The following is a 24,371-nucleotide window of genomic DNA, read 5'->3' as shown; positions in this document are numbered from 1 at the left end:
GGCACCACTGCTCTGCCCACCACTCTTAGCTCCCTATCCAGCGCTCACTTCCCACTACATCCCCTGTGTGTGCCAATCCTCCCAGAGAGTCCAGAGAGTCCGGAAAGAGCAGTTGGCTGGTCCTGGTGGTGCTGCTGTTGATGGTGGTGAGGGGTGAGGGTGGGGAAGGGGGGGTCTGCCCAGGAACTAGGCCAGTAGCAGAAGCAGGCAGGCTGGGAACTGGGGCTCTTCAGGCCAGCCACCACTGCCTCCCAGCCTGGAGAGCAGGTCAGTTTTCTTGGGGCCCCGATGTGTTTCCAAAATCTATGTCCAAGTATCTGCCACTTCCCCCCCCTCCCCCAACCCCACCCCCTCCAGAACTGGAAGGGGCCTGCGACATGCAAGTATACAGCACCATCATTGTGCTGTGGTTGGTCTGAAAATGAAAGAGGGAGGTTGTGTGCTCAGAGGAGGGAAGGGAGGTTGGCAAAGCTAGCCACCGCGGGTCGTGTTCCTGCCTCCCACGACCCCTTCAATGCACTTCTCCCCTTCCTCTCCCTGGTGACAAGGGCCCCAGGGCTCCCGGGCGGTGCTGGTGCTGGACTAGCCGCCATCACAACCCGCCCCCATGTATGTCTCTGTGGGCAGAAAGCCCAGCTGGAAAATCTCTCCCAAACTTGGTCACTCAGACAGCATGTCACCCCGCCGAGAAATAACCACTGGGTCAGGATCACAGCCATAGCCTGAGCAACCAAGCCCACCTTCTCCAGAGAGGGGTTTGAAGTGGAAGGATGAAGTCCCACGAACGTTCTTTTCTGGCTCTGAGGGCTGTGGGTGTCCCATCGCATGTGTGATGGTCTGTCCACCTGAGCTCATGCCACAGGGCCCGGAACGGAGACAGGGTGAGAATATGGAGGAAGGAGGGTGGAACCGAGTCTGCCCTATTTCCCAGGTGCCATCACTCTTTACTGCCCATCTTCACTGAGCCCATCCTGCCCATGCCCCGGTTGGCTACTGTAGGGGCAGTCTCTACGTGAGCTCCCTGACCCTAGGATGCAGCCTGTCTGGGCCTGTCCTCTGCATTCTCACTCCATCCACGCACCTTTGTCAGAAGCCATAGGATCACAGAGTAAGATCCAGAGCCACCTCCAGCAACTCCCACATTTTGGGTGTCAGGACGCCCTGCCTTGGGGTTGGTGACGTCCGCATCATTCCCAGCCCCGCAAAAACCCTCCCCCCACCCCCACCCCCACCCAATGTGTCAGGAATTTAGCAATGCCCCTTGAAAAGAGTAGACCCCACCCTTGCTTTGGCTCACTCAGTCCCACAGCCTCTACTACTACCTTTACTGCCTGAACCACATCAAGGGACATTATCCCCGGTTAATTTTATTCCAAACCAGATCCCCTTCTCCAACCTCGAATGTTCTATCCACCATTGCCCCGCCGTGCGTGCGTGCCTGTGTGTGTGTGTGTGTGTGTGTGTGTGTGTGTGTGTGTGTGTGTATTGACACCGGTCTCTGGGGGAATGGAGTCTGGCAGAACCAACCCTCAACTCACTCAAACACAAGTCTGTGTCCCTCTGAGTCCCAGGCCCGCACAGCCCTGCCAGGTCCTGGCTCAGGGAAGCAACTGGACCCCAGCTCTCAGTGAAGGGGAAAGGGAGCACAGAGTGAGACTCAGCCTTGTGTGACATGCCGAGGCAGTGGGGGAGACTGCGCGGGGGCGCAGAACTGCCACTTCCAGGAGGACCTGTGTCTCGGGCTGGTTAAATACAGTATTTGAAGGGGGCCACGTACCACACGGAGACTTATCAACCACCCTCGCCATAGAAACCGGCGGGAGGAGGGGCACTAGTGGGCTAGGGCAGGCAGGGTGTGAACCCTCTGCTAGGCAGTTTCCTCAGGTTGGCCCGCAGCCCCCACAACAGACTCATTCCCTGTCCTTCAGGCTGGAGTCTAACCCTTGCTCTTCCTCTGTATTCCCGTACCTTCCCCTGTGATCCTCAACTCCCTGGGCTGTGGCTTCTGCCTCCACCTCTCTACTGAAACCCAGGAGGGAGAACTGAGCGGAGCGTCAAAGGTGAGAGCTAAAGAGGGGAGGAGGCCGACCCCCGGGTGGCTGGCAGAGTTGTCCATGTGCTTGAGGTGGTGCCAGCGTGAGGGAAGGACTCCACAGGGAGGACTGGTCCTGGGAAGGGGGAAGATGAGCTCTAGTGTGCTCTTTACACCCGCTGGAGTAGAGGTGCAGGGAAGGCCACCGAAGGAAAGCCATGGGGAGATCAAGCGTGTTTGGACAGCAAAGCAGGGCAGATGGGAGGAGACCCAATGACTGTGGGAAAGAGGGACTGAGCTCTGGAAGGGGGTCCTGAGTTCCTGCTGAAGGGGAGGGGAAATGGGCAATGAATGGCATGAGACCCCAAACGCGGAGGAGTTTGGAACACCAAGAGGGCCTGCAGGGGAAAGGGGAGAGAAGCTAATGTGGCCAGGCAGATCCAGGCAGAGCCCAGACCCGGGGGCGACCTGGTCTTCTGGCTGCAAGGCTCCTATCAGAGGCTGGCTCAGACTCCCCGCAGGCAGAAGGCCCACCACAGAATGCCAGAGGTATTGTTCTGGAAAAAGCGCTGAGATGGAGCAGCTCCAATCCCTCCCTGCCCTGATCCCCTCTTCCACCTGTCCCCCCGCCCCCCGCCCCCAAGAGAGACCACAGAGGTTTGTTTATTTAAACAAACAGGCTTTTATTGAGGGGAGACAGAGAGAGAGAGAGAAACATGGACATGAGAGAGAAACATCAATCGGCTGCGAGCCCACAACCTGGACAGGTGCCCTGACCCGGAATCGAACCTGTGACCTGTTGGTGCACGGGACAATGCTCAACCAGCCAGCTGAGCCAGATCGGCCAGGGTGAGACCACAGAATTTGAGAGGGGCCTTAATTTGAAACTGCTGAGAAATGGGGTGGGGAGGAGGCATAAGGAGGGGGAGAGGAAGCCTTGGCTGATGTGGAACAGGAGGGAACCAGCTTGGCCGCAGCTGCCGGGCTGCTCCTCTTGCACCAAGATGCTGGGCTCCACCTGTCCAACAGAGCAGAGTCGGGGAGGAGCCTCAAGCCAGGGCCAGCCCACAGCCCTCCTCAACAGCCACGGCTGTGGGAAGGGGTATGGTGTGTGTAACACTCACATCAAAGGTTCCGGAACTTGTCAGCCAGGGACTGCATGGCCGCTGCAACAGAGAGAGGCATAAGCAGGCACTCCAGATGGAGGGATCGAGAAGCCGCCTAGCCCTGCAACCTGAAACCCCCTCCAGTCCCTACCCAAGGAGCCCTGGGCCTGACTCAGTCACTCACCACTTGAATTAAGTGTGGAAATGTTTTCCAAACAGGACAAAGTGTGCCAGCACGCAAGCTCTGGGGCATACCAGAGCCATTCAGAATTTGTCAAACAAACAAGACCCACAGAAGCCACAGCAAGCAGCAGTTGAAGGGAGAATCAGCGAGGCATCTCTAGACGTCCGTCCTGAGAGAAGATCTCTAGGACTGGTTCTCCGTGGCAAAGTGTGCTTGTAGCTCCGACCACACTTTCTTTCCTCTCTGTCCACACACCTAGCTGTACATGCACAGTAGGCTCCAGGGCCAGGCGTGCTGAGTTCTCCTCCCCACAGGAATGTTGGGCCCTGTGAGGCCGCCTGTACCTGCAGCCTGCCCCAGCCCCAAGCTAAGGCACTGAAGTCTGGCCCTGCCCCTGCCCCTGCCCCTGCTCCTGCCCCTGCCCCTGCCCCTGCCCCAGCCAGAGGTTCCTCCTACCTAGTTGCTGTCTAAGGTCGTATATTTGTCTCTGCAGCTCCGGGCACTAGGCCAGCAGACACCAGAGAAAGAGAAATGATTAGTATACTCAGGCCTCCTCTCCCCTCGACGACACCCCGCCCCCACCACCTGGGCTAGCCCCGCATGGGCTCCTCAGTGGGAAAAGGAGGTGCATGCCCTCCTGGAGGTGTGGGATGGGGCAGCGGCTGCGGCGGTGTGGGGAGAGGGGACAGGCACGGGTCGGTTTAATCTGGACACACAACCCACAGTCTAGCTCAGAAATGCACTTCTAGGAGCCAGAGGAAGCGTTACCCGAGGACAACCCTCTGCTCCAGGTGGTTGCTGCTGCCTTTCCGGTGCTGGGGGATGTCCACGTGGTGCCTGGTCACCTGAGAGGGAAAGGACACCAAATCCAGCTCCCAAAGCTCCCAGGGAGGTGGAAAGGGCTTAGCAGGGTCTCACGTGAGGCAGCACCCCCCTCTGCTGGCAGCAAGTTGCCCCTGCTCTGCCCAGCAGCTCCACCCTTCTCTCTGGGCCTGCCTCGCCTGTTCCCCAGGGGCAGCCCACCCACGGCTGTGGTCCCCAACACTGTGTGTGGCCCTGGGTTGGATGCTTGCAGAGCTGCAGGCAAAACCAGCCCCTGGGACGAGCCCAGTGGCCCAACACGACCTATCGGAAAAGGCCCTGTTCCGCTGAAACTCTGTGTCTGGAGTGGCAGTTTGGGGCACAGCCACGAGAGTCACCCCTGTGCACAAACCCCAGGCAGAGGATGAAGTGCCTCGAGCCCTGCCCTGTCCAGACACCCTATTTCCTGTGGGAGAAGCTGTCTGGGCAGGCAGGGAGGCAGGGAGCAGGGCTGAGCCCCTGGTGGAGCCAGAGCAGGAGGGTTCCCTCCTCAGCCTCTCTCCCCGCCGCTCCCAGCAGACCCACGGGACTCACTGGAGGCTGTGGGCCCTCTGGGCAGGACTTCTCCCTGGCTCAGGGCCCAGGGCTGTGCTTGTCCTGGAACCCCGGCGGCTCTGCCTTGGCCTTCACCGCTGCTGCATTCTCGGCAGAATGGCCCTGGACTGTGTGTCTGAGGACGAAATAAAAATTTCTCACTTATTTGGACTCGGGATGTGTGTGTGTGTGTGTGTGCGCGTGTGTGTGTGCGTGTGCGTGTGCGTGTGTGTGTGTGTGTGTGTGTGTGTGTGTGTGTAGGGGCTGGGGTGAGGCAGGGAATAGGGAAGGCAGTTCAGAGGCGGACCCCATCAGCACTTTCGCCCTCAGTCAGCCCCGGTCAGGAGGCCAGGCTGAGCTAGACACAACAGTGGGGTGCTGAGACAGCCCACGGCCCCCTGCAAGGACAGCTCGGGGAGCAGCTAGCAAGTAGGAGTCAGGGAGCCGATGGTTCTAAACACTGAAGCTTTGGGGCCCAAAGTCTTAAGGGGTCCCCCGATCCAAACCAGCTGCCCCAGCCCTCCCTACCACCCTAGCGGGGAAACTTGCCAGGTGCGGAGAATGGTGCCTGGCACACATGGAGGGCTAGCTTAGGGTTTGCCCTGGCTAAAACCACCCAGATCTGGCATCCTAATGACCCAGGGTGCCCAATGACAAGCCCTGAGGAGGGACAGAGGGAGCATGCCTAGAGAAGTGCAGGGCGGGTTGGGGAGCGGGGAGGACCATGGCCTCATACTCACTTGGACTTTTGGGCCTGGGTCGCTCTGCGGTTCCTTTTCTTCTACCACCACCGGCAGGGACCCCTTCTTCCTCCTGGCCCCAGACTTCTTCTGCCCAGCGCCGGTGTGCTTGGGCTGTGTGGTTCCCAAAGGGTCCAAGGAATACCCCTTGCCCCTCCCAAGCACCGGACCACCAGCGACTGGGGGGAAGGTGGCTGGCTCCAGGGCAGCTGCTGAGACTCCCTGCCCCCAGGAAGGGAAGGTACCCTGGGGGGCAACTTTGGAGGCCCCCGCTAGGGATTTCTTCTCCTGGGCCACTTTCCTTCCAGGAGTGGCCTTGGGCGGGCTGCCTGCAGCAGCGGCTCCGGGCAGGTAGCTGGGCCTGCTCCCCGCCTTCCCGCAGACCACACTTTGGGGTTTCCCACGGGACACGTCCAGCTCTCCAACAGCCCGCCTCGCCCCAACTGAAGCCAGTCGTGGGGGAGCGGAGGGCAGGAAAGAGGAACTTGGCATGCAAAGGAACTTGTCCCTGGCATGGGCACCCGAGTGTCTGGGTGTGTCTTGCAGGCTCCTGGGTTTGGCCTGGCCCCCTCCTTTGCCATAGAGGCTCAAACTCAGCAGGTACAGCTCGCTGAATTCATCTGATGACTCGGAGTGGGAAGGCCAGCCCACCAGGCCTTCTTCCGAGGACCACTGGGGACCCACGGTGACCCTTGACCTATTCTTAGCTCCTCTTTCGCAGTTTCCCCAGGCCCGGCCTCCCGCAGGCTCCATGACGGGCAGCCGGGCTGTGGAAGGCCGCCGAGATCCCACCAGACCATAGGCCTGCGAGCTTCTACCCTCGGGACCTGCCTGCAAGTCCACCCAAAGGGCGGACGCCTCAGAGTCGCAGCAGCTCTCTGGGGAGGGGTTTCTGCGGACAGCCAGGTGATCCCGGTCGGTCAGCTGCTGCAGGGTGGCCACCGCGGCCTCCTCGGCAAGGTAGTCGAGAGGGCCCCCGTCGAAGTCGGCTGGGGAGCCAGGTCGGCCTTCGCAACCCCAAAGCATCCCTTCCATCACTTCCCGCTCGTCCTGGAAGCCTTCGAGGTCTGAGAACGCGCCCTCGTCCTGGCTGCTGGGCAGGGGCGTCCCCCAAGTAGGGCCTAGTCCACCGGCCTGCTCCCCGCCCGCTGGGTGGGACCCCACTCCCCAAACAGACCCCTCGTCCTTGTTGGGGGAGCTCATGTCGCCAAGTCCCGACAGCCCAGGCACAGGGTAAACGGTCGCCCTGAGCACAGGCAGCGGCAGGAGCGCGAGGCCTTGACCTTCCGAGAGAGCCTTTGTCACCACAGGCAGCTCACGCGGTGGCCTCCACGCGTGCGCGACTCCCAAGAGCCATCAACGTCCAGGCGTTCTCATTGGTGCGTGTCCCGCCGCCTGCCAATCAGTGCGCCCCTTCTAGGCCCGCCCCCCAGGCCCTGGCCAATAGGGTGGAGGGCCTCTGGTTGGTCCAGGCGTGCGTGCATGCGTGCGTGCATGTGTGCGACGTCACAGCGGCAGTTGGAAGCCAATCCGGTGGAGGAGTGTGGGCATAGGTGGGCTCCTCCCATCACTTCCTGCCCCGCCTCCCCCGGCCAGGCACCTACTGTCCGACTGGAGTCAAAGCACCTAGCCTCCGCTTCCCATGTACGAAGCGGGGAGATGATGCACCTGTTTGGGGGGTGGGTCGAGGGGTGGGTGGTGAGGGTGCAAGCTCAGGATGGAGGTGAAGCACCAGCCACTCTTCTGCAACAACACTCACGACCCAACAGGGAAACGCACACCCGAGCGCTGGGTCAGCGGTGGGTCCACATACATTTTCCATAAAGGCCCGGGGAGCAAAAGTTGAGGCATTTACGGGCGGCAGGGTCGCTGTCGCACCTCCGTTTCCCTTAGGATGGGTGGTCAAATCGGCCCAGGGCTGTGTGTTGCTGGGCCGGTTTGGTGGAAGGGCTGGGGTTTGCCCCCTCCCTCAGCCCCGCCCCCACTCTGAGTCAGTTCAAAGAAGGGGGACTCCCCATGGCCAGTGCACACCCCAAAAGATGCTCACCATCACTGAGCCTGGGGACACGGACGCAAACCGTAAACCCATTTTCACAGCAGGTCTGCAATAATCACAGAGCTTAACCGTCCCACGGGTGGGAGAGGTTATGAGCAAGCCCGTGCTTGGCCCACTGTGAAGTGGCCGAGGTGGGGGGCCTGGGGGGAGGGGAGCGGCGGCCTGTGCGCAGGCACAGAAGAACCGTTTGGGGAGGCAATTGCGCAGAATCCGGGAAAAGCACCTTACACAACCCTTGCTACGTGCCTGGCACTCTTCTAAGCGCTGTAGATCAATAGCAACACATCCTCCCGACCATGCTAGGATTGAAGTACTCGCCGTCACCACCCTCTTACAGGTGAGGAAGCTGGCACTGAGAGGTTCGGCCACTGGCTCAAGGCCATTGGGCTTGTAGCGATCAGCGGCAGGATCACAAAGCAACCAAGACAGTCCCGCTCCAGAGCCCTTGCTTTGGAGCAGAAAATCTTAAAAATGAAAAAGCGCCCATTCCCTCCATGACCAGGCATGGACCTCTGCCGAGTGCACCTTCTGGACACACGCTGGTACGTGTAGTGCATCAGGACACATGCTCAAGGGTGGTGGGAAACACTGGCAACACTCTAAATTCCCACCAGGAAGGAGGTGGATGAATGCAGTGTAGTGTATGCACCCTACATCTTTTCACTGGGTAGATGAAAACGCCCCAGTCCAAAGAATGCACAGATTCCAAAGGCACACAGCAAGCTGCAGAGCAATGGCCTCGGATACACATTTGTAATTTGTCTTTTGAAACTAGTCAATCCGATATAAGGTCTGAGAGTACATATAGGTGTGCCTACAGACATGATATAAAGGCCTGGGAGGACGCACAGCCAATGCTTACCAGTGGGCAGCCCGCCAGGGCGCCAGTTGTCTCTCAAATTTTCCTGAACCGCCTGCTTCCCAGCTTCCCAGCTTTCCTGAGCTGAGCAGCCCTGGCCCTGCCTTGGTTTCTATAAGGCCCTCCAGTGTTAGAATTTCCACTTGCTTGCCACCCAACCCCTACTCCAACATCCTTCCTCCCTTCCTTCCACACTTCTTCCTCTCTTTCCCATTCATACTCCCCTGCCTTTAAAAACATTATATATATATATATATATATATATGTATATATATATATATATATATATAATACATATATACTATATACATATATATAATTATATATATAATATATATGTGTATATATATAATACATATATACTATATACATATATATAATTATATATAATATATATGTGTATATATTATATATATATATATATATTTCAGAGGGAGGAAGGGACAGGGAGAATGTAGGGTGCGGCTATGGGGTTAAGCCTCGGACTGACCTGTTGGCACAGCCACGAACCAGTCCCAGCTTAGAGGGCACAGTCCCCTTAGCATCATTAGGCTTGACCTGATGTTGCTCCCTAGATCTTATCTGGGAAGCTAATGGGCTGAGGGAGATGTAGCAAGTGCTGCCAAAAACAAGTGAAACTCACAAGAACATTGTAACTATGGAGACCACTGCCTTGTTTACCTCTGGCTATAAAATAAAGGCTCAGCTTGCCTCTGGATCTCTCTCTGTGGCCTCAGCAAGGCACAGGAAGATCCACCCGTAGACCCAGCTTATTCTCTTTGTCTGTCATTTCTTCATCCTTCACTGCCCTCACTTAGGCTTTTGAACCCTTGGCTGAGCTGGCTCGGCACAGGAGAGATGGAAACATCAATGATGAGAGAGAATCATTGATTGGCTGCCTCCTGCACACCTCCTACTGGGGATCGAGCCTGAAACCTGGGCATGTGCCCTAACCAGGAATCCAACCGTGAATTCCTGGTTCATAAGTTGATGCTCATCCACTGAGCCATGCCTGGTCGGGCCATACTCCTCTGTCTTTCCAGTCGCCTCTCCCTCCTGCAGCCTACTCTGGCTGATCTCCTAGAGAGGCCGGAGCTGTCTGAACACCTCTTGCCAGAGGGCACTCAAAGACCCAATTTTTCTGGCTCTGATAGAGAAGGTTATGCAGCAGGGAGATTGGGTACACTCTAAATCTTTGATCCTCCTCCTCATGTGTGCCCTGCCTCCCCTCCCCCCAACCTCTGCCTGTGTGTAGCTGATGCCCTCCCCCACTCCTCCCAGTGACTTTTAAAGACATGGTGTGCTATTTCCGACCTGCTAAGATGGATGAGGAAGGCTATAGCAAAATCTCCTGTACCCACCACGGTCCTAGGAAACATTACCCAACCATCCAGTGGAAACCTCAGCATCCCTCTGGCCATTTCCATTTCTTCCCTCCCATCCTCCTTCCTTCTCTACCCCACAGGGAGAATCCTAGAACTTCTCCACACCTCCCCCACTCTCCTCATCCCTGGGGCTCTACTGGCTCCAGTTTCCCTGCTTTTTGTAGGCCCTCACCAATCTCTGCTAACGCCCTTCCCTCAATATCCCCATTTTTGGTTTTGACCTACTATCTTGGTCTGGGCTGGGGCCAGTATCAGGGGATTCACTTAGCCTTCCCCACCACGATAGCTCTTACCCCACAGACCAATTACCCTCTGGGATTCATTGCTCTAACTGCCAAGTGTACCACTGGCACATAACTTGGGGGCTGGATAAACGACCACTGTGTTCATCTGTTGATCGAAACACCAGGTCGGCTCACTGTGAACCAGACTCTATTCCCACAAGCCCCTCTCAAACAGCTCCCCCGCCCCCGCCCATCGTGACACTTTGGGCTTCCAGGATCAATGTCAGCTTAGACTCTGTGTCCAGTAGTCCTAGATATGTCTGGGTATTCGTCCAGTCCCAGTGTACTGTCACCCAAGCAGCTGGGAAAGCTTCTATGAACATATGCAAACAGGTTTGCTGTCCACATTAGTTTTCCTTTCTCTTGGGCAATTTTCTAGGTGTTAGCTTGTTTCAAGACCCACAGGGTATGCTTTCAACTAGGGATATTATGTAAACTATGTAAACTATGTTTTTTTCTTTATATACATACCTATAAAAGTTTAATTTATAAATTAAGCCCAGTAAGAGATTAACAATAAACCTAATAACAAATAGAACAATTATAGTAACATGCTGGAATAAAAGTTGTGTGAATATAGTCTCTTTCTCTCAAAATATCTTTTTGTATTTTACTCACCTTTTCACTTTAAGGAAGCACTGTATGGCTTCTCTTTGGCATATCCAAATTGCCTGCATCACTAGTCTTGTGTTTTGGGACCATTATTAAGTAAAATAATGATTACGTGGACACATGCACTACAATACTGTGATAGTCTGATCTGATAATGGGGACAGTTACTAAGGGACTAATAGCTGGATAGTGTATACAGCATGGATACTTTGGACAAAGGGATGATTCACATCCCTGGCAGGTTGAAGTTGGACAGCTGGAGAGCTCATCACACTACTTAGAATGGCATGCAGGCCTGGCTGTGTAACTCAGTTGTTTAGAGGGCCATCCGGATACACCGAGGTTTTGGTTTGGTCAGGACACATACCAGAATCAACCAATGAATGCATAAGTAAGTGTGTTAGGTTTTTGCCAGTGACATGATCTGTGAAAGAATTCACAACTGAGAGAAGAGATAGATGCAGGGAGGAAATTTATTTTTACTTTCCAAGGAAGGAAAGGGCCAGGTGCTATTTGGGGACACAAGGCACCAAAGTTAGAGTGGGTTGTTCTTTTATTACGGTATTAGGGAGTAAATAGGAAGGGGAATGTGGCATTGTGTTGAAGTTTTCCAGATCCTGGAGGTTGTCTTAAAAAAATTAATTTGTTTGCTTTCCAGAAGACAGTCCTGCAGATGTCCTGGGAATGTGTTTATCAGCATTTTCCCAAGCGTATAAAATATTCTTAGAGCAAGAATTATGGAGTTCAAAAGGGGGCGACTTGGGTTTGGAAAGAAAAGAAAAGGACACTTTTTACTATCTGGAAACTCTTTGGTGCCAATTTTCCCAGAGTCATTAAAACCTCAGGGAGGAGCAGGTGGTGGGGAAGTGCAGCCTGTTTTTGCAGTCCCTTTCTGTCTGGATGCTTGAAGAGAGACACAACTTGAATCAAGGAAGCCAGCAATCTTCGTGTTTAATTACCAGGTGCTTCTCATAGTTTATGGAAGGTTATAACAACAACAACAACAACAACAAGAAAGGTCTTTTTCTTTGTCTTACAAGTGGAACAACAAATCTCTTTCTCCCTCCCTTCCTCTCTCTCTAAAATCAATCAATAAATAAGAATTTAAAAAAGAGTGGCATTCAAGTTAAAACTTTACAATTGTTTATTTCTGGAATTTTCCATTTAATGTTTTCAGACTGCAGTTGACCATAGATAACCAAAACCACAGAAAGCAAAACCATGGATAGGTAAGGGGCAGGGGGGCTGGGGGGGGGGACTAGTGTAACACAATTTTAAAATGGGCAAAGAAATCGAATATGCATTTATCCAAAGAAGACATACAAATGGCTATTAGGTATATGAAAAGGTGCTCAACATCACTAATCACCAGGAAAATGCAGAGTTATCACCTCACATCTATTAGGATGGCCATTATAAAACAAAAGAAAATAGCAGGTGTCAGCAAGAATGTAAAGAAATTGAATGTCTTGTGCATTGTTGGGGAGAGTGAAAAATGGTGCAGCTGCCCTAGTAAACAATATGTAGGTTCTTGAAAAAAATTAAAAATAGAACTAACATAGAGTCCAGCATCCCCACTTCTGTGTATTTATCCAAACGAATTGAAATCCAGAGCTTTTTAAAAAATATATATTTTTATTTATTTCAGAAAAGAAGGGAGAGGGAGGGAGATAGAAACATCAATGATGAGAGAGAATCATTGATCGGCTGCCTCCTGCATGCCCCACACTGGGAATCAAGCCTGCAACTGGGGCATGTGCCCTGACTGGGAATGGAACAGTGACTTCCTGGTTCATAGGTCGGTGCTCAACCACTGAGCCACGCCTGCCAGGCAAAAAAATTGAAATCGGGATCTCAAATAGATAGTTGCATTCCCATGTTCATTGCACCATTATGCACAATAGCCAACCAATGGAAACAACCTAAATATCTATCAATGGATGAATGGATAAAATGTGATACATAAAATGTATACATGTAATGGGATATTATTCACTCTGAAAAAAGAAGGAAACCTTGCCATGTGCTACAATATGGATTAACTTTAAGAATATTTAAAAATAATAAATTTTTATTGATTTCAGAGAGGAATGGAGAGGGAAAGAGAGATAGAAACATCAATGATAAGAGAGAATCATCTATTAGCTGCCTCCTGCAAGTCTCCCAGTAGGGACTGAGCCTGTAACTCAGGCATGTGCCCTGACCAGGAATTGAACTGTGGCCTCCTGGTTCATAGGTCAACCCTCAATCACTGAGCCACTCAGGCTAGGAGAAAGTTGAGAATATTACTGTAAGTAAAGTAAGCCGGTCACAAAAGGACAAATACTGCATGTTCCTTCTTATATGGGGTGTCTAAAGTAGTCAGACTCTTAGAAGCAGGAAGTAGAATGCTGGTTGTCAAGGGCTAGGGTTGGGGAAAATGAGGAGTTATTCAGTGACTGTGCAATTTTAGTCATGCAAGATGAAAAAATTCTAGAGATCTGATGTATAATAATGTTTATATAATTAACAATATAGTTTACTTAAAAATTAGTTAATAAGGTAGGTTTCATGTGATATGTTTTTTATCACAATAAAAAACGAAATTTAAACATAAAATGTTTTATTCAATGGCTTTTCATATATTCACAAATAAGCAAATCCATCACCACAATCACTTTTAGAATATTTTTATTAGCCCAAGAAGATCCCTTGCACCCCTGAGCCATTACCCCAATCCTTCAACCCACCTCCAGGCCTACGCAATAAACTACTTGCTGTCTCTATGGATTTGCTTATTCTGTGTATTTATCCAAAAGAATTGAAATCAGGATCTCAAATAGATAGTTGCATTCCCCTGTTCATTGCACCATTATTCACATAGCCAACCAATGGAAACAATTTAAATATCTATCAAGAGATGAATGGGTAAATTATGGTACATATAATGTATACATGTAATGGAATATTACATAGGTCATTAATATAGAGAGGCCTTCACCACCCTATTGTCTGTGTTCATGGCATGCCAGATGAAATTCTAATGGGTTTTTGTTTGTAGGTCACTTCCTTCATTTCCTGGCTGCTTTGAGAATTTTTTTCTTTGTCATTAATTTTTGACAGTTTTAATACAAAATGCCTTGGAAAGGGCCTCTTTGGATTGAGTTAACTAAGTGTTCTGTTTACTTCTTGGATTCAAGGATCTCATTCTTTCCATAGGTTTGGAAAGTTCCCATCCACTATTTGTTTGAATAGACTCTCCATTCCCTTCTCCCTCTCTTCCTCTTTTGGAATGTCTACTATTCTAATATTGCTTTTTCTGATGGAGTCAGATAGTTCTCATAGAGCTCTTTCATTTTTCTTTATTCTCATGTCTCTCTCTTCTTCCATTTGCATCTTTTCTAGGTTGCTAGCTTCGATGTCACTAATTCTTTTCTCCATCTGGTTGGCTCTGTTTTCTATGCTCAGGGGTTCAATCTTAATTTCCTTAATTGCATGCTTCATTTCCAGGATTTCTGATTCTTTTTTAAAGTTTCAGCCTCTTTGGTAAAGTATCTTGTTCATTGCTTTGTTTTCTGAGTGCATTAAATTGCATATCTGTATCTTCTCATATCTCATTGAACATTTTCAGAACTGTAATCTTGAAGTCTCTCTAATTTATATCACATATTTCCATGTCTTCCAGCTTGCTTTCTAGAGATTTTTCATGTTTTAATGATAATCCTCATTACCATGGTTATTCATGGTATTTGCTGTTCTCCTTTGTCTAGGCATGTATATCTGTCTATATTGATAGGCTATATAGCAGCTTTCTCTGAAGAGGTATTTCTACTACTTCCCAGTAGATGTTCTGAATTGCAAAATTTTTTACCTCTGTGATCTCCCAGACTTGACCTCCAACGCTTCTGTAAGACAGTACACTCGTGCTGCTTGGAGGTGGGGTTCGTTTTGCCCTCACTGAAATGGAAACCCCTGACCCCATGGGGTCCCACCTCAAGCACCACACCTGGAGATCAGTCACCGAGGGAAACAGCAGTTTTACTTCTATAGCTCTTTGTTTACAGATAATATGCTCATTGACCTGATCAAGGACAATGAAAGGCAAGTTTGGGGAGTACGAGTAGTGGCAGGGCTCTGTGATTCTGTTTCATTGTCTGAAACACCATCACCTTGCATGACAGTGGAGAGCCATGTCGCGGAATCCTGTGCTCTAGCAGGCATCTGCTAGCTCAGTCACTGTTCCCTCTACTTGCCCTAATGGATTGACCCCGCAGCTCTGTTCCTCCTGGCTGGTGAAAATGCCTGCTACTTCTAGCTCCCTCCCTTTTCCAGGCCCCAGCTACAAGATCCCAGGCTATCTGAGCTTTACTCCCTTCTCATCTCCCTGTTTATTCCCTGTTGCCCACCATTAGATGTCTCAATGCAACGGTCTGTCAGGCATACTTCTGTAAAGAGTAGGGAATTCTTTGTTGAATTATAGTTGGGCTAACTTGTTGAAATTTCACGGGGAGAGGCCAAGGGGATCTCTCATACCACCATTCCTCTGAATTCACTCCTCATGGGCAATGCATATATGCATATAAGTTCTTCGGTTAGTCTCTGCCTGCTCCCCTTCCCACGTTCCCCTTGAGATTCATCAGTCTGTTCATGTATCCATGCCTCTGGTATTATTTTATTCATAAGTTTATTGTGCTCATTAGGTTCCACATATAGGTGAGACCATGTGATATTTGTATTTGACTGGCTTATTTCACTTAGCATAATCATCTCTAGGTCTCTCCATCCATTCTTTTTTTCTTTTTTTTTTTTACAACTGCATAGTATTCCATTATGTAAATGTACCACATTTTTTAATCCATTCCTCTACTGATAGGCACTTGGGCTGTTTCCAGATCTTAGCTATTGTAAATAATGCTGCTATGAACATAGGGATGCATATATTCTTTCTGATTGGTATCTTGGGATCCTTAGGACATATTCCTAGAAGTGGGATCACTTAAAAATGGGAGTTCCATTTTTAATTTTGTGAGGAAACTCTACACTGTTTTCCATAGTGGCTGCACTAGTCTGCATTCCCACCAGGAGTGCACGAGGGTTCCTTTTTCTCCACATCCTCACCAACACCTTTTGTTAGTTGATCTATTGATGGTAGGCATTCTGGCAGGTATGCAATGGTACCTCATTTGACATTTTAATTTGCATCTCTCTGATGACTAGTGATGGTGTCTCCTGGCTATTTGTATATCCTCTTTTGATAAGTGACTATTCAAGTCCTCTGCCCATTATTTATTTATTTTTTAAAATTGTTTTATTGCTTAAAGTATTACAAAGAGTATTATATATGTCTCCTTTTTTTTCCTTCCCCTTGACCTTCCCCTAGCCTCCCATACCCCCCAGTGTCTTGTGTCCATTGGTTATGATTATATGCATGCATACAAGTCCTTCGGTTGATCTCTTACCCAACCCTCCCCGGCCTTCCCGCTATAGCTTGACAGTCTGTTCGATGTTGCTCTGCCTCTGTATCTATTTTTGTTCATCAGTTTATAATGGTCTTAATTATCCATCAATGCGTGAGATCATGTGGTATTTTTCTTTCATTGACTGGCTTATGTTGCTTAGCATAATGCTCTCCAGGTCCATCCATGCTGTCACAAATGATAGGAGTTCCTTCCTTTTTACTGTGGCATAGTATTTCATTGTGTAGATGTACCAGTTTTCTAATCCATTCATCTGCTGATGGGCACTTAGGCTGTTTCCAGATCTAAGCTATGGTAAATTGTGCTGCAATGAACATAGGGGTGCATATATCCTTTCTGATTGGTGTTTCTGTTTTCTTGGGATATATTCCTAGAGGTGGGATCACAGGGTCAAATGGGAGTTCCATTTTTAACTTTTTGAGGAAACTCCATTCTGTCTTCCATAGTGGCTGCACCAGTCTGCATTCCAACCGGCAGTGAGGAGGGTTCCTTTTTCTCCACATCTTCTCCAGCATTTGTTGTTTGTTGATTTGTTGATGATAGCCATTCTGACAGGTGTGAGATGGTACCTCATTGTTGTTTTGATTTGCATATCTCGGGTGATTAGTGACTTTGAGCATGTTTTCATATGTCTCTTGGCTTTCTGACTGTCCTCTTTTGATAAGTGTCTATTTAGGTCCTTTGCCCATTTTTTGATTGGATTATCTTCCTTTTGTTAAGTTGTATGAGTTCCCTATAAATACTGGAGATTAAACCCTTATCAGTGATAACATTGGCAAATATGTTCTCCCATGCAGTGGGCTTTCTTGTTGTTTTGTTGATGGGTTTTTTTTTTGCTGTGCAAAAGCTTTTCGTTTTGATGTAGTCCCATTTGTTTATTTTCTCTTTAGTTTCCAATGCCCTAGGAGCTGACTCAGTGAAGAAATTGCTTTGGTGGGCCTGAATCCCAGATACTCAGAACCAGATTGATTGGATCTTCCTTAATTGGCCTCGAGAGAGCCACCCACAGTATAAACAGGTGGTCCAAAGCCACTCAGTCCCTAAAAGAGACGCCAAGACCAGACCAGTATTTCGTTATTTAACAGCTTTAGCCACGGGCTGGGGATACATGGCAATATTCACAGGGAGATTGCCGGAAGCCAGTCCATCCTTGCTACTTGACACAGTCGCTGCAGGGAAGAAACATCTGCACTGCATATGTTTCAAGGGACCTGGCGTCTGTGGCAGACTGTTCTTAATATGTTTGCTCACCTTCTTGGCACTATGTGTTTTAACCAAGGTCACCTCTCTGAGAAAGGTTGTTTCTCCAGGTAGGGATTGTTCCCTGAAATCAGGGAGGGAATAAAACCCCTTAACTAAATGTCAGGCGGGTAGTGAATCACTTTAAATACCAAGCTAGGTGCCCTTGAATGCAATGGAACCCCAACCCTTGGTTCTGCAGGCTGAGGTTCTATCCACTGAACCAAACCGGATAGGGCTCAACCCTAGAGATTTAAAAGAAAATAAATGCCCCGCCAGCATGGCTCAGTGGTTAAGTGCAGACCTATGAACCAAGAGGTCACTGGTTGGATTCCCGTCAGGGCCAGCATCAGGGCTGTGGGCTCCATCCCCCATGGCGGGTATGCAGGAGGCAGCAAATCAATGATCCTTTCTCATCATTGATGTTTCTATGTCTCTCTCTCCCTCTGCTGACCTCTCTGAAATCAATAGAAATGTATTTTTAAAAAATGAGTGGGGGTGGGGGGAAGGATGGGCGTTTAATGGGGGGGGGATGAGGACACATTTGTAATACCTTAACTAAGAAAGAATTCAAACAAAATAAGTAAATATATAAATGGTGGCAGGATCAGGAGAGAATACCAGGGGCGAATTAGATCATGCTTATTAACACTTAATCCTCTCTGGCTTCAGGGAAGCACTGAAAATCCTCTTACTCTGGTTCATCCCTCCCCCCTGGGGGCGGAGCCACTGGACTTTGGTGGGCGTGGTTAATAACTGGGTCCTGGTAATGGTGTATATATAGCAGGGTCAGGTCATGGCTCCTGCAGTCCCTGCCAGACTGTCTAGGGAGAGACTTGTGGGAGGTGCTCCTTTCGCTTTCGGCGCTACGAACCCGGACAAGAGCCGTCTGACGCTCCTGGTGAGTCCAGAGATGGGACCGCGAGGCCAGAGTGAGGGAAGACCTGTGTGTTCCTGAGGGCCTGCTCTGTGCCCACCAGAGAGACACATACCTCGAAAGGGAATCCAGACTCGGGTAGGGCATATTTAAAACGCGGGCAGTTGCTAGTCGCCGCCGCCGGAGCCTGGGAGACGATGCATCACTGTCAGCGATACCGCTCCCCCGAGCCAGACCCGTACCTGAGCTACCGATGGAAGAGAAGGAGGCCTTACAGTCGGGAGCACAAAGGGACACTGCGCTACCCATCTCCATGGGAGCCTGCACCCTGGAGATCTCGGTCCAGAAGCCATGACCGCTTACCCTACCAGAGGCGGTACCTGGAGCGCCGTGACAGCGCCACGTACCGATGTCAGGAGCGGAGCACATCATTTGGAGAGGGCTACTATGGATCTTCACGTTCCCATCACCGACCACGGTCCCGGGATAGAGAGCCGTACCGGACTCGCATATATGCCCACCATTGCCATTGCCACAGACGCCGCCCCAGGTCTGGTAGCAGTGCCTCCTCGAGATGCCAACAGAGCAGTACGTGCAGCAGCCTGAGCGTGGAAGATGACAAGGAGGGCCACCTGTTGTGCCGGGTGGGCGATTGGCTCCATGAGCGATATGAGATTGTGGGGGACCTGGGCAAAGGCACCTTTGGCAAGGTGGTGGAGTGCTTGGACCATGCCAGAGGGAGGTCTCAGGTTGCCCTGAAGATCATTCGCAACGTGGACAGGTACCGGAAGGCTGCCCGACTAGAAATCAACGTTCTCCAAAAAATCAAGGAAAAGGACAAAGAGAACCAGTTCTTGTGCGTCTTCATGTACGACTGGTTTAACTTCCACGGTCACGTGTGCATCGCCTTTGAGCTCCTGGGCAAGAACACCTTTGAGTTCCTGAAGGAGAATCATTTCCAGCCTTACCCCCTACCACATGTCCGGCACATGGCCTACCAGCTCTGCCACGCCCTGAGATTTCTACATGAGAACCAACTGACCCACACAGACTTGAAGCCAGAGAATATCCTGTTTGTCAATTCTGAGTTTGAAACGCTCTACAATGAGCACACGGGCTGTGAGGAGAGGTCAGTGAAGGACACCAGCATCCGAGTTGCTGACTTCGGCAGTGCTACCTTTGACCATGGGCATCACACAACCATTGTGACCACTCGTTATTACCGCCCACCTGAGGTGATCCTAGAGCTGGGCTGGGCACAGCCCTGTGACGTCTGGAGCATTGGCTGCATTCTCTTCGAGTACTACCGGGGCTTGCCACTTTTCCAGACCCACGAAGACCCAGAGCATTTGGTGATGATGGAGAAGATCCTAGGGCCCATCCCATCACACATGATCCACCGTACCAGGAAGCAGAAATATTTTTACCAAGGGGCCCTGGTTTGGGATGAGAACAGCTCTGATGGCCAGTATGTGATGGAGAACTACAAACCTCTGAAGACTTACCTGCTCCAAGACTCCCTGGAGCACGTGCAGCTGTTTGACCTGATGAGGAGGATGTTAGAGTTTTACCCTGCCCAGCGCATCACACTGGCGGAGGCCCTGCTGCACCCCTTCTTTGCTGGCCTCACCCCTGAGGAGCGGTCCTTCCGCACCAGCCGCAACCCCAGCAGATGACAGGCACAGGCCACTACATGAGGACATGGAACTGGGCTGCCTGGCCCTCTCTCTCCAACTCCTAACCACTGGGCCCCAGGGCCAGAGCCACCCAAGGAACAGTGCAATGTGAAGGAGGGCAGGTGCCTGCAAGGGCGAAGACATGCCCAGCTGCCAGAAAGCACAGATTTCACCCGAGCTACTTATATGTTGTAAAGTTCAAATAAAGTGTGTCTTACTGCTTGCAAAATTTAAAAAAATAAAATAAAAAAGAAATTGCTTCGGCATATGTCTGAGATTTTGTGGCCTTTGGATTCCTCTAGTATTTTTTATGGTTTCCCATCTTACCTTTAAGTCCTTTATCCATTTTGAGTTTATTTTTGTGTATGGGGTAAGTTGGTGGTCTAGTTTCATCTTTTTGCATATATCTGTCCAATTTTCACAGCACCATTTATTGAAGAGACTATCTTGGCTCCATTGTATGTTCTTGCCTCCTTTGTCAAATATTAATTGAGCATATTGGTTCGGGTCGATTTCTGGGCTCTCTATTCTATTCCATTGATCTATATGTCTGTTCTTGTGCCAGTACCAGGCAGTTTTGAGAACTGTGGCTTTGTAATACATCTTGATATCTGGTATTGAGATCCCACCTACTTTGTTCTTCTTTCTCAAGATGGCGGCAACTATTCGGGGTCTTTTTTTATTCCAGATGAATTTTTGGAGATTTCGTTCTAGGTCTGTGAAATATGCCGTTGGTATTTTAATGGGAAGTGCGTTGAATTTATAGATTGCCTTGGGTAGTATGGACATTTTAATAATGTTGATTCTACCAATCCACGAACACGGTATGTTCTTCCATCTGTTTATGTCTTCCACGATCACTTTTTTCAACGTCCTGGAGTTTTCTGAGTAGAGGTATTTACTTCTTTAGTTAAGTTTATTCCTAGGTATCTTAACTTTTTGGTGTGATGGTAAATGGGATTGCTTTTTAAGTCTCTCTTTCTGTAAGTTCACTATTGGTTTATAGAAATGCCATAGATTTCATGGCGTTAATTTTCTATCCTGCTACATTGCCGAATTCATTCATTAAGTCTAATAGTTTTTTGATGGAGTCTTTAGGATTTTTCATGTACAATATCATATCATCTGCGAATAAGGACAGTTTTACTTCTTCTTTTCCAATTTGGATGCCTTTTATTTCTTCTTCTTGTCTAATTGCTATGGCTAATACTTCCAGTACTATGTCAAAAAGGAGTGGTGAGAGTGGGCATCCCTGTCTTCTTCCTGTTCTTAGAGGAAATGGTTTTAGTTTTTGTCCATTGAGTATGATGTTGGCTGTGGGTTTGTCATATATGGCTTTTATTATGCTGAGGTATGATCCTTCTATTCCCACCTTACTGAGAGTTTTTATCAAAAAGGCTGTTGGATTTTGTCAAATGCTTTTTTGCATCAATTGATATGACTATGTGGGTTTTTTCTTTCAATTTGTTTATGTGATGTATCACATTTATTGATTTGAGGATATTGTACCATCCTTGCATCCCTGGGATAAATCCTACTTGGTCATGGTGTATGATCTTTCTGATGTACTGCTGAATTTGATTTGCTAAGATTTTGTTGAGGATTTTGGCATCTATGTTCATGAGGGATATTGGCCTGTAATTCTCTTTCATTGTGTTGTCTTTACCTGGTTTTGGTATGAGGGTGATGCCGGATTCATAGAATGAGCTTAAAAGTGTTCCTTCCTCTTGAATTTTTTGTAGTAATCTGAGGAGGATAGGTTTTAGTTCTTCCTTGAATGTTTGGAAAAACTCCCCTGTGAAGCCATCTCGCCCTGGGCTTTTGTTTGCTGGGAGCTTTTTAATGACTGCTTCAATTTCTTCCACAGTTATTAGCCTATTGAGATTTTTAGATGCTTCCTGATTGAGTTTTGGAATGTTGTATATTTCTAGGAATGTGTCCATTTCCTCCAGGTTGTCTAGTTTGTTGGAGTAGAGTTTTTCATAGTATTTTTAAACGATCATTTGTATTTCTGTGGGGTCCGTTGTTATTTCGCCTCTATCATTTCTGATGTTGTTTATTTGGGTCTTCTCTCTTTGCTTCTTGGTGAGTCTGGCTAGAGGTTCATCCATCTTGTTTATCCTTTCAAAGAACCAACTCTTGGTTTCATTGATTTTATGTATTGTTTTTTTGGTCTCTATGTCATTTATTTCTGCTCTAATCTTTATTATCTCCTTCCTTCTGCTCACTCTGGGGGTTTCTTTTTGCTCTCTTTCTAATTCTTAGAGATGTAGATTTAGATGATTCACTACCATTTTTTCTTGTTGGTTGAGATAGGCCTGTAGAGCTATAAACTTCCCTCTCAGGACTGCTTTCATTGTGTCCCATAGGTTTTGGATTGTTCTGTTTTCATTGTCATTAGTTTTCAGGATGTTTTTGATTTCTTCTTTGATCCTATTGGTAACCCAATCAATATTTAATAACACGCTATTCAGCTTCCAAGTGTTTGAGTGTTTTGGGTTGTTTTATTGTAGTTTATTTCCAATATTATGCCATTGTGATCTGAGAATATGCTTGCTATAATTTCAATCTTCTTGAATTTGGGGAGACTTTGCTTGTGACCCAATATGTGGTCTATTTTTTAAAATGTCCCATGTGCACTTGAGAAGAACTTATATTCTGTGGCTTTCGGGTGAAGTGTTCTGAAGATGTCAATTAAGTCCATCTGATCTAGTGAGTCATTTATGATTGCTGTTTCTTTGCTAATTTTTTTGTCTAGAGGATATATCCAGTGGTGTCATTGGTGATTTAAAGTCCCCTACTATGATTGTGTTGTTGTCAATCTCTCCCTTGATATCTTCCAGGAGTTTTTTTTATGTGTATGGGTGCTCCTGCGTTGGATGAATATATGTTTATCAGGGTTATATCCTCTTGTTGTATCTATCCATTTAGTATTATGAAGTGGCCTTCCTTATCTCTTTTTATGGCCTTCACTTTGAAGTCTATTTTGTCAGATATAAGTATTGCTACCCCAGTTTTTTTTTTTTTTCATTTCCGTTTTCCTGAAAGATATTTTTCCATCCCTTCACTTTCAGACTGTGTGAGTCCTTAATTCTGAGGAGGTTCTCCTGTAGACAGCAAATATATGGGTCATTTTTTTTTTTTTATCCATTGAGCCACATGATGTCTTTTGATTGGAGCATTTAGTCCATTTACGTTTAAAGTTATTATTGAGAAAAACCAAGATGGCGGCATAGGTTAACGCCGGAGTTTGCTGCTTTGAACAACTACTTCAAAAGTGAAACCAAAAAACGGAAGGGACATCACCCAAAACCACTGGAACGCTGGCTGAGTGGAAGTCCTACAACTAGTAGGAAAGAGAAACGCACACTGACACTCAGAGGAGGCGCAGTGCTGAAGTCAAATTCTGAGGTGCGGAGTGCGCGGAGCGGGCTGGTGGCGGAGGGCGCGGTTGTTGTTTTCAATCGGGAGGGAGTCGCAGACTCTGAGCACCAGATTCGGGCGAGTCTTTAGGGACCCAGACTCAAACGGGAGAAGCGGGACTGTCTGGCTTTGGTCAGAGCGAGTGCAGCTTTGTCTCCGAGCTTTGCAGCGGGTGCTGGGACTCAGAGGGGCAGAGCCCCTGGGGACAGGACTGAGAGCCGCCATAACTGCTCTCTCCGGCCCACCCTGTTGATTCTGTGCGACCCGCCCTGCCCAAGCCCTTCACAGAGGCATTTGCCGGATAGCCTCAGGCAAAGGCTAGATTAGCACCTCCCTAGAGGACAGAAGTTCTCTCACTGCTGACACAGCTGATTCTCATAGCCACTTGGCCTGGAGGTCAAACCCTCCCTGGAATTAGCTACAACAATCAAGATTTAACTATAAGACTGCGAACAAAGACCACTAGGGGGTGCACCAAGGAAGCATAACAAAATGCCGAGACAAAGAAACAGAACAAAATTGTCAAAGGAAGATATAGAGTTCAGAACCACACTTTTAAGGTCTCTCAAGAACTGTTTAGAAGCTGCCGATAAACTTAATGAGATCTACACGAAAACTAATAAGACCCTCGATCTTATATTGGGGAACCAACTAGAAATTAAGCATACACGGACTGAAATAACGAATATTATACAGACGCCCGACAGCAGACCAGAGGAGCGCAAGAATCAAGTCAATGATTTGAAATGCGAGGAAGCAAAAAACATCCAACCGGAAAAGCAAAATGAAAAAAGAATCCAAAAATGCGAGGATAGTGTAAGGAGCCTCTGGGACAGCTTCAAGGATACCAACATCAGAATTATAGGGGTGCCAGAAGATGAGAGAGAGCAAGATATTGAAAACCTATTTGAAGAAATAATGACAGAAAACTTCCCCCACCTGGTGAAAGAAATGGACTTACAGGTCCAAGAAGCGCGGAGAACCCCAAACAAAAGGAATCCAAAGAGGACCACACCAAGACACATCATCATTAAAATGCCAAGAGCA

The 24,371-nt window shown here is 48.8% G+C and overlaps 1 protein-coding gene across 1 annotated transcript; it reads left to right on the top strand.

The window, feature by feature from the left end:
* The first annotated feature begins 18,298 nt into the window (after positions 1-18,298).
* LOC132225107 (dual specificity protein kinase CLK3-like) lies at positions 18,299-20,109 on the top strand. The gene has a single exon (XM_059680340.1). It carries the CDS (start codon positions 18,423-18,425, stop codon positions 19,899-19,901), a length of 1,479 nt encoding a protein of 492 aa, XP_059536323.1. The 5' UTR covers positions 18,299-18,422; the 3' UTR covers positions 19,902-20,109.
* The last annotated feature ends 4,262 nt before the right edge of the window (positions 20,110-24,371 follow it).

Source organism: Myotis daubentonii, chromosome X, assembly GCF_963259705.1.
Source record: "Myotis daubentonii chromosome X, mMyoDau2.1, whole genome shotgun sequence".
Classification (NCBI taxonomy): Eukaryota; Metazoa; Chordata; class Mammalia; order Chiroptera; family Vespertilionidae; genus Myotis; species Myotis daubentonii.
This window is presented reverse-complemented; position numbering and strand designations above follow the sequence as displayed.

Coding starts and splice junctions, on each gene's coding strand:
- LOC132225107 (XM_059680340.1), top strand. CDS start 18,423: ATGCATCACTGTCAGCGATACCGCTCCCCCGAGCCAGACCCGTACCTG.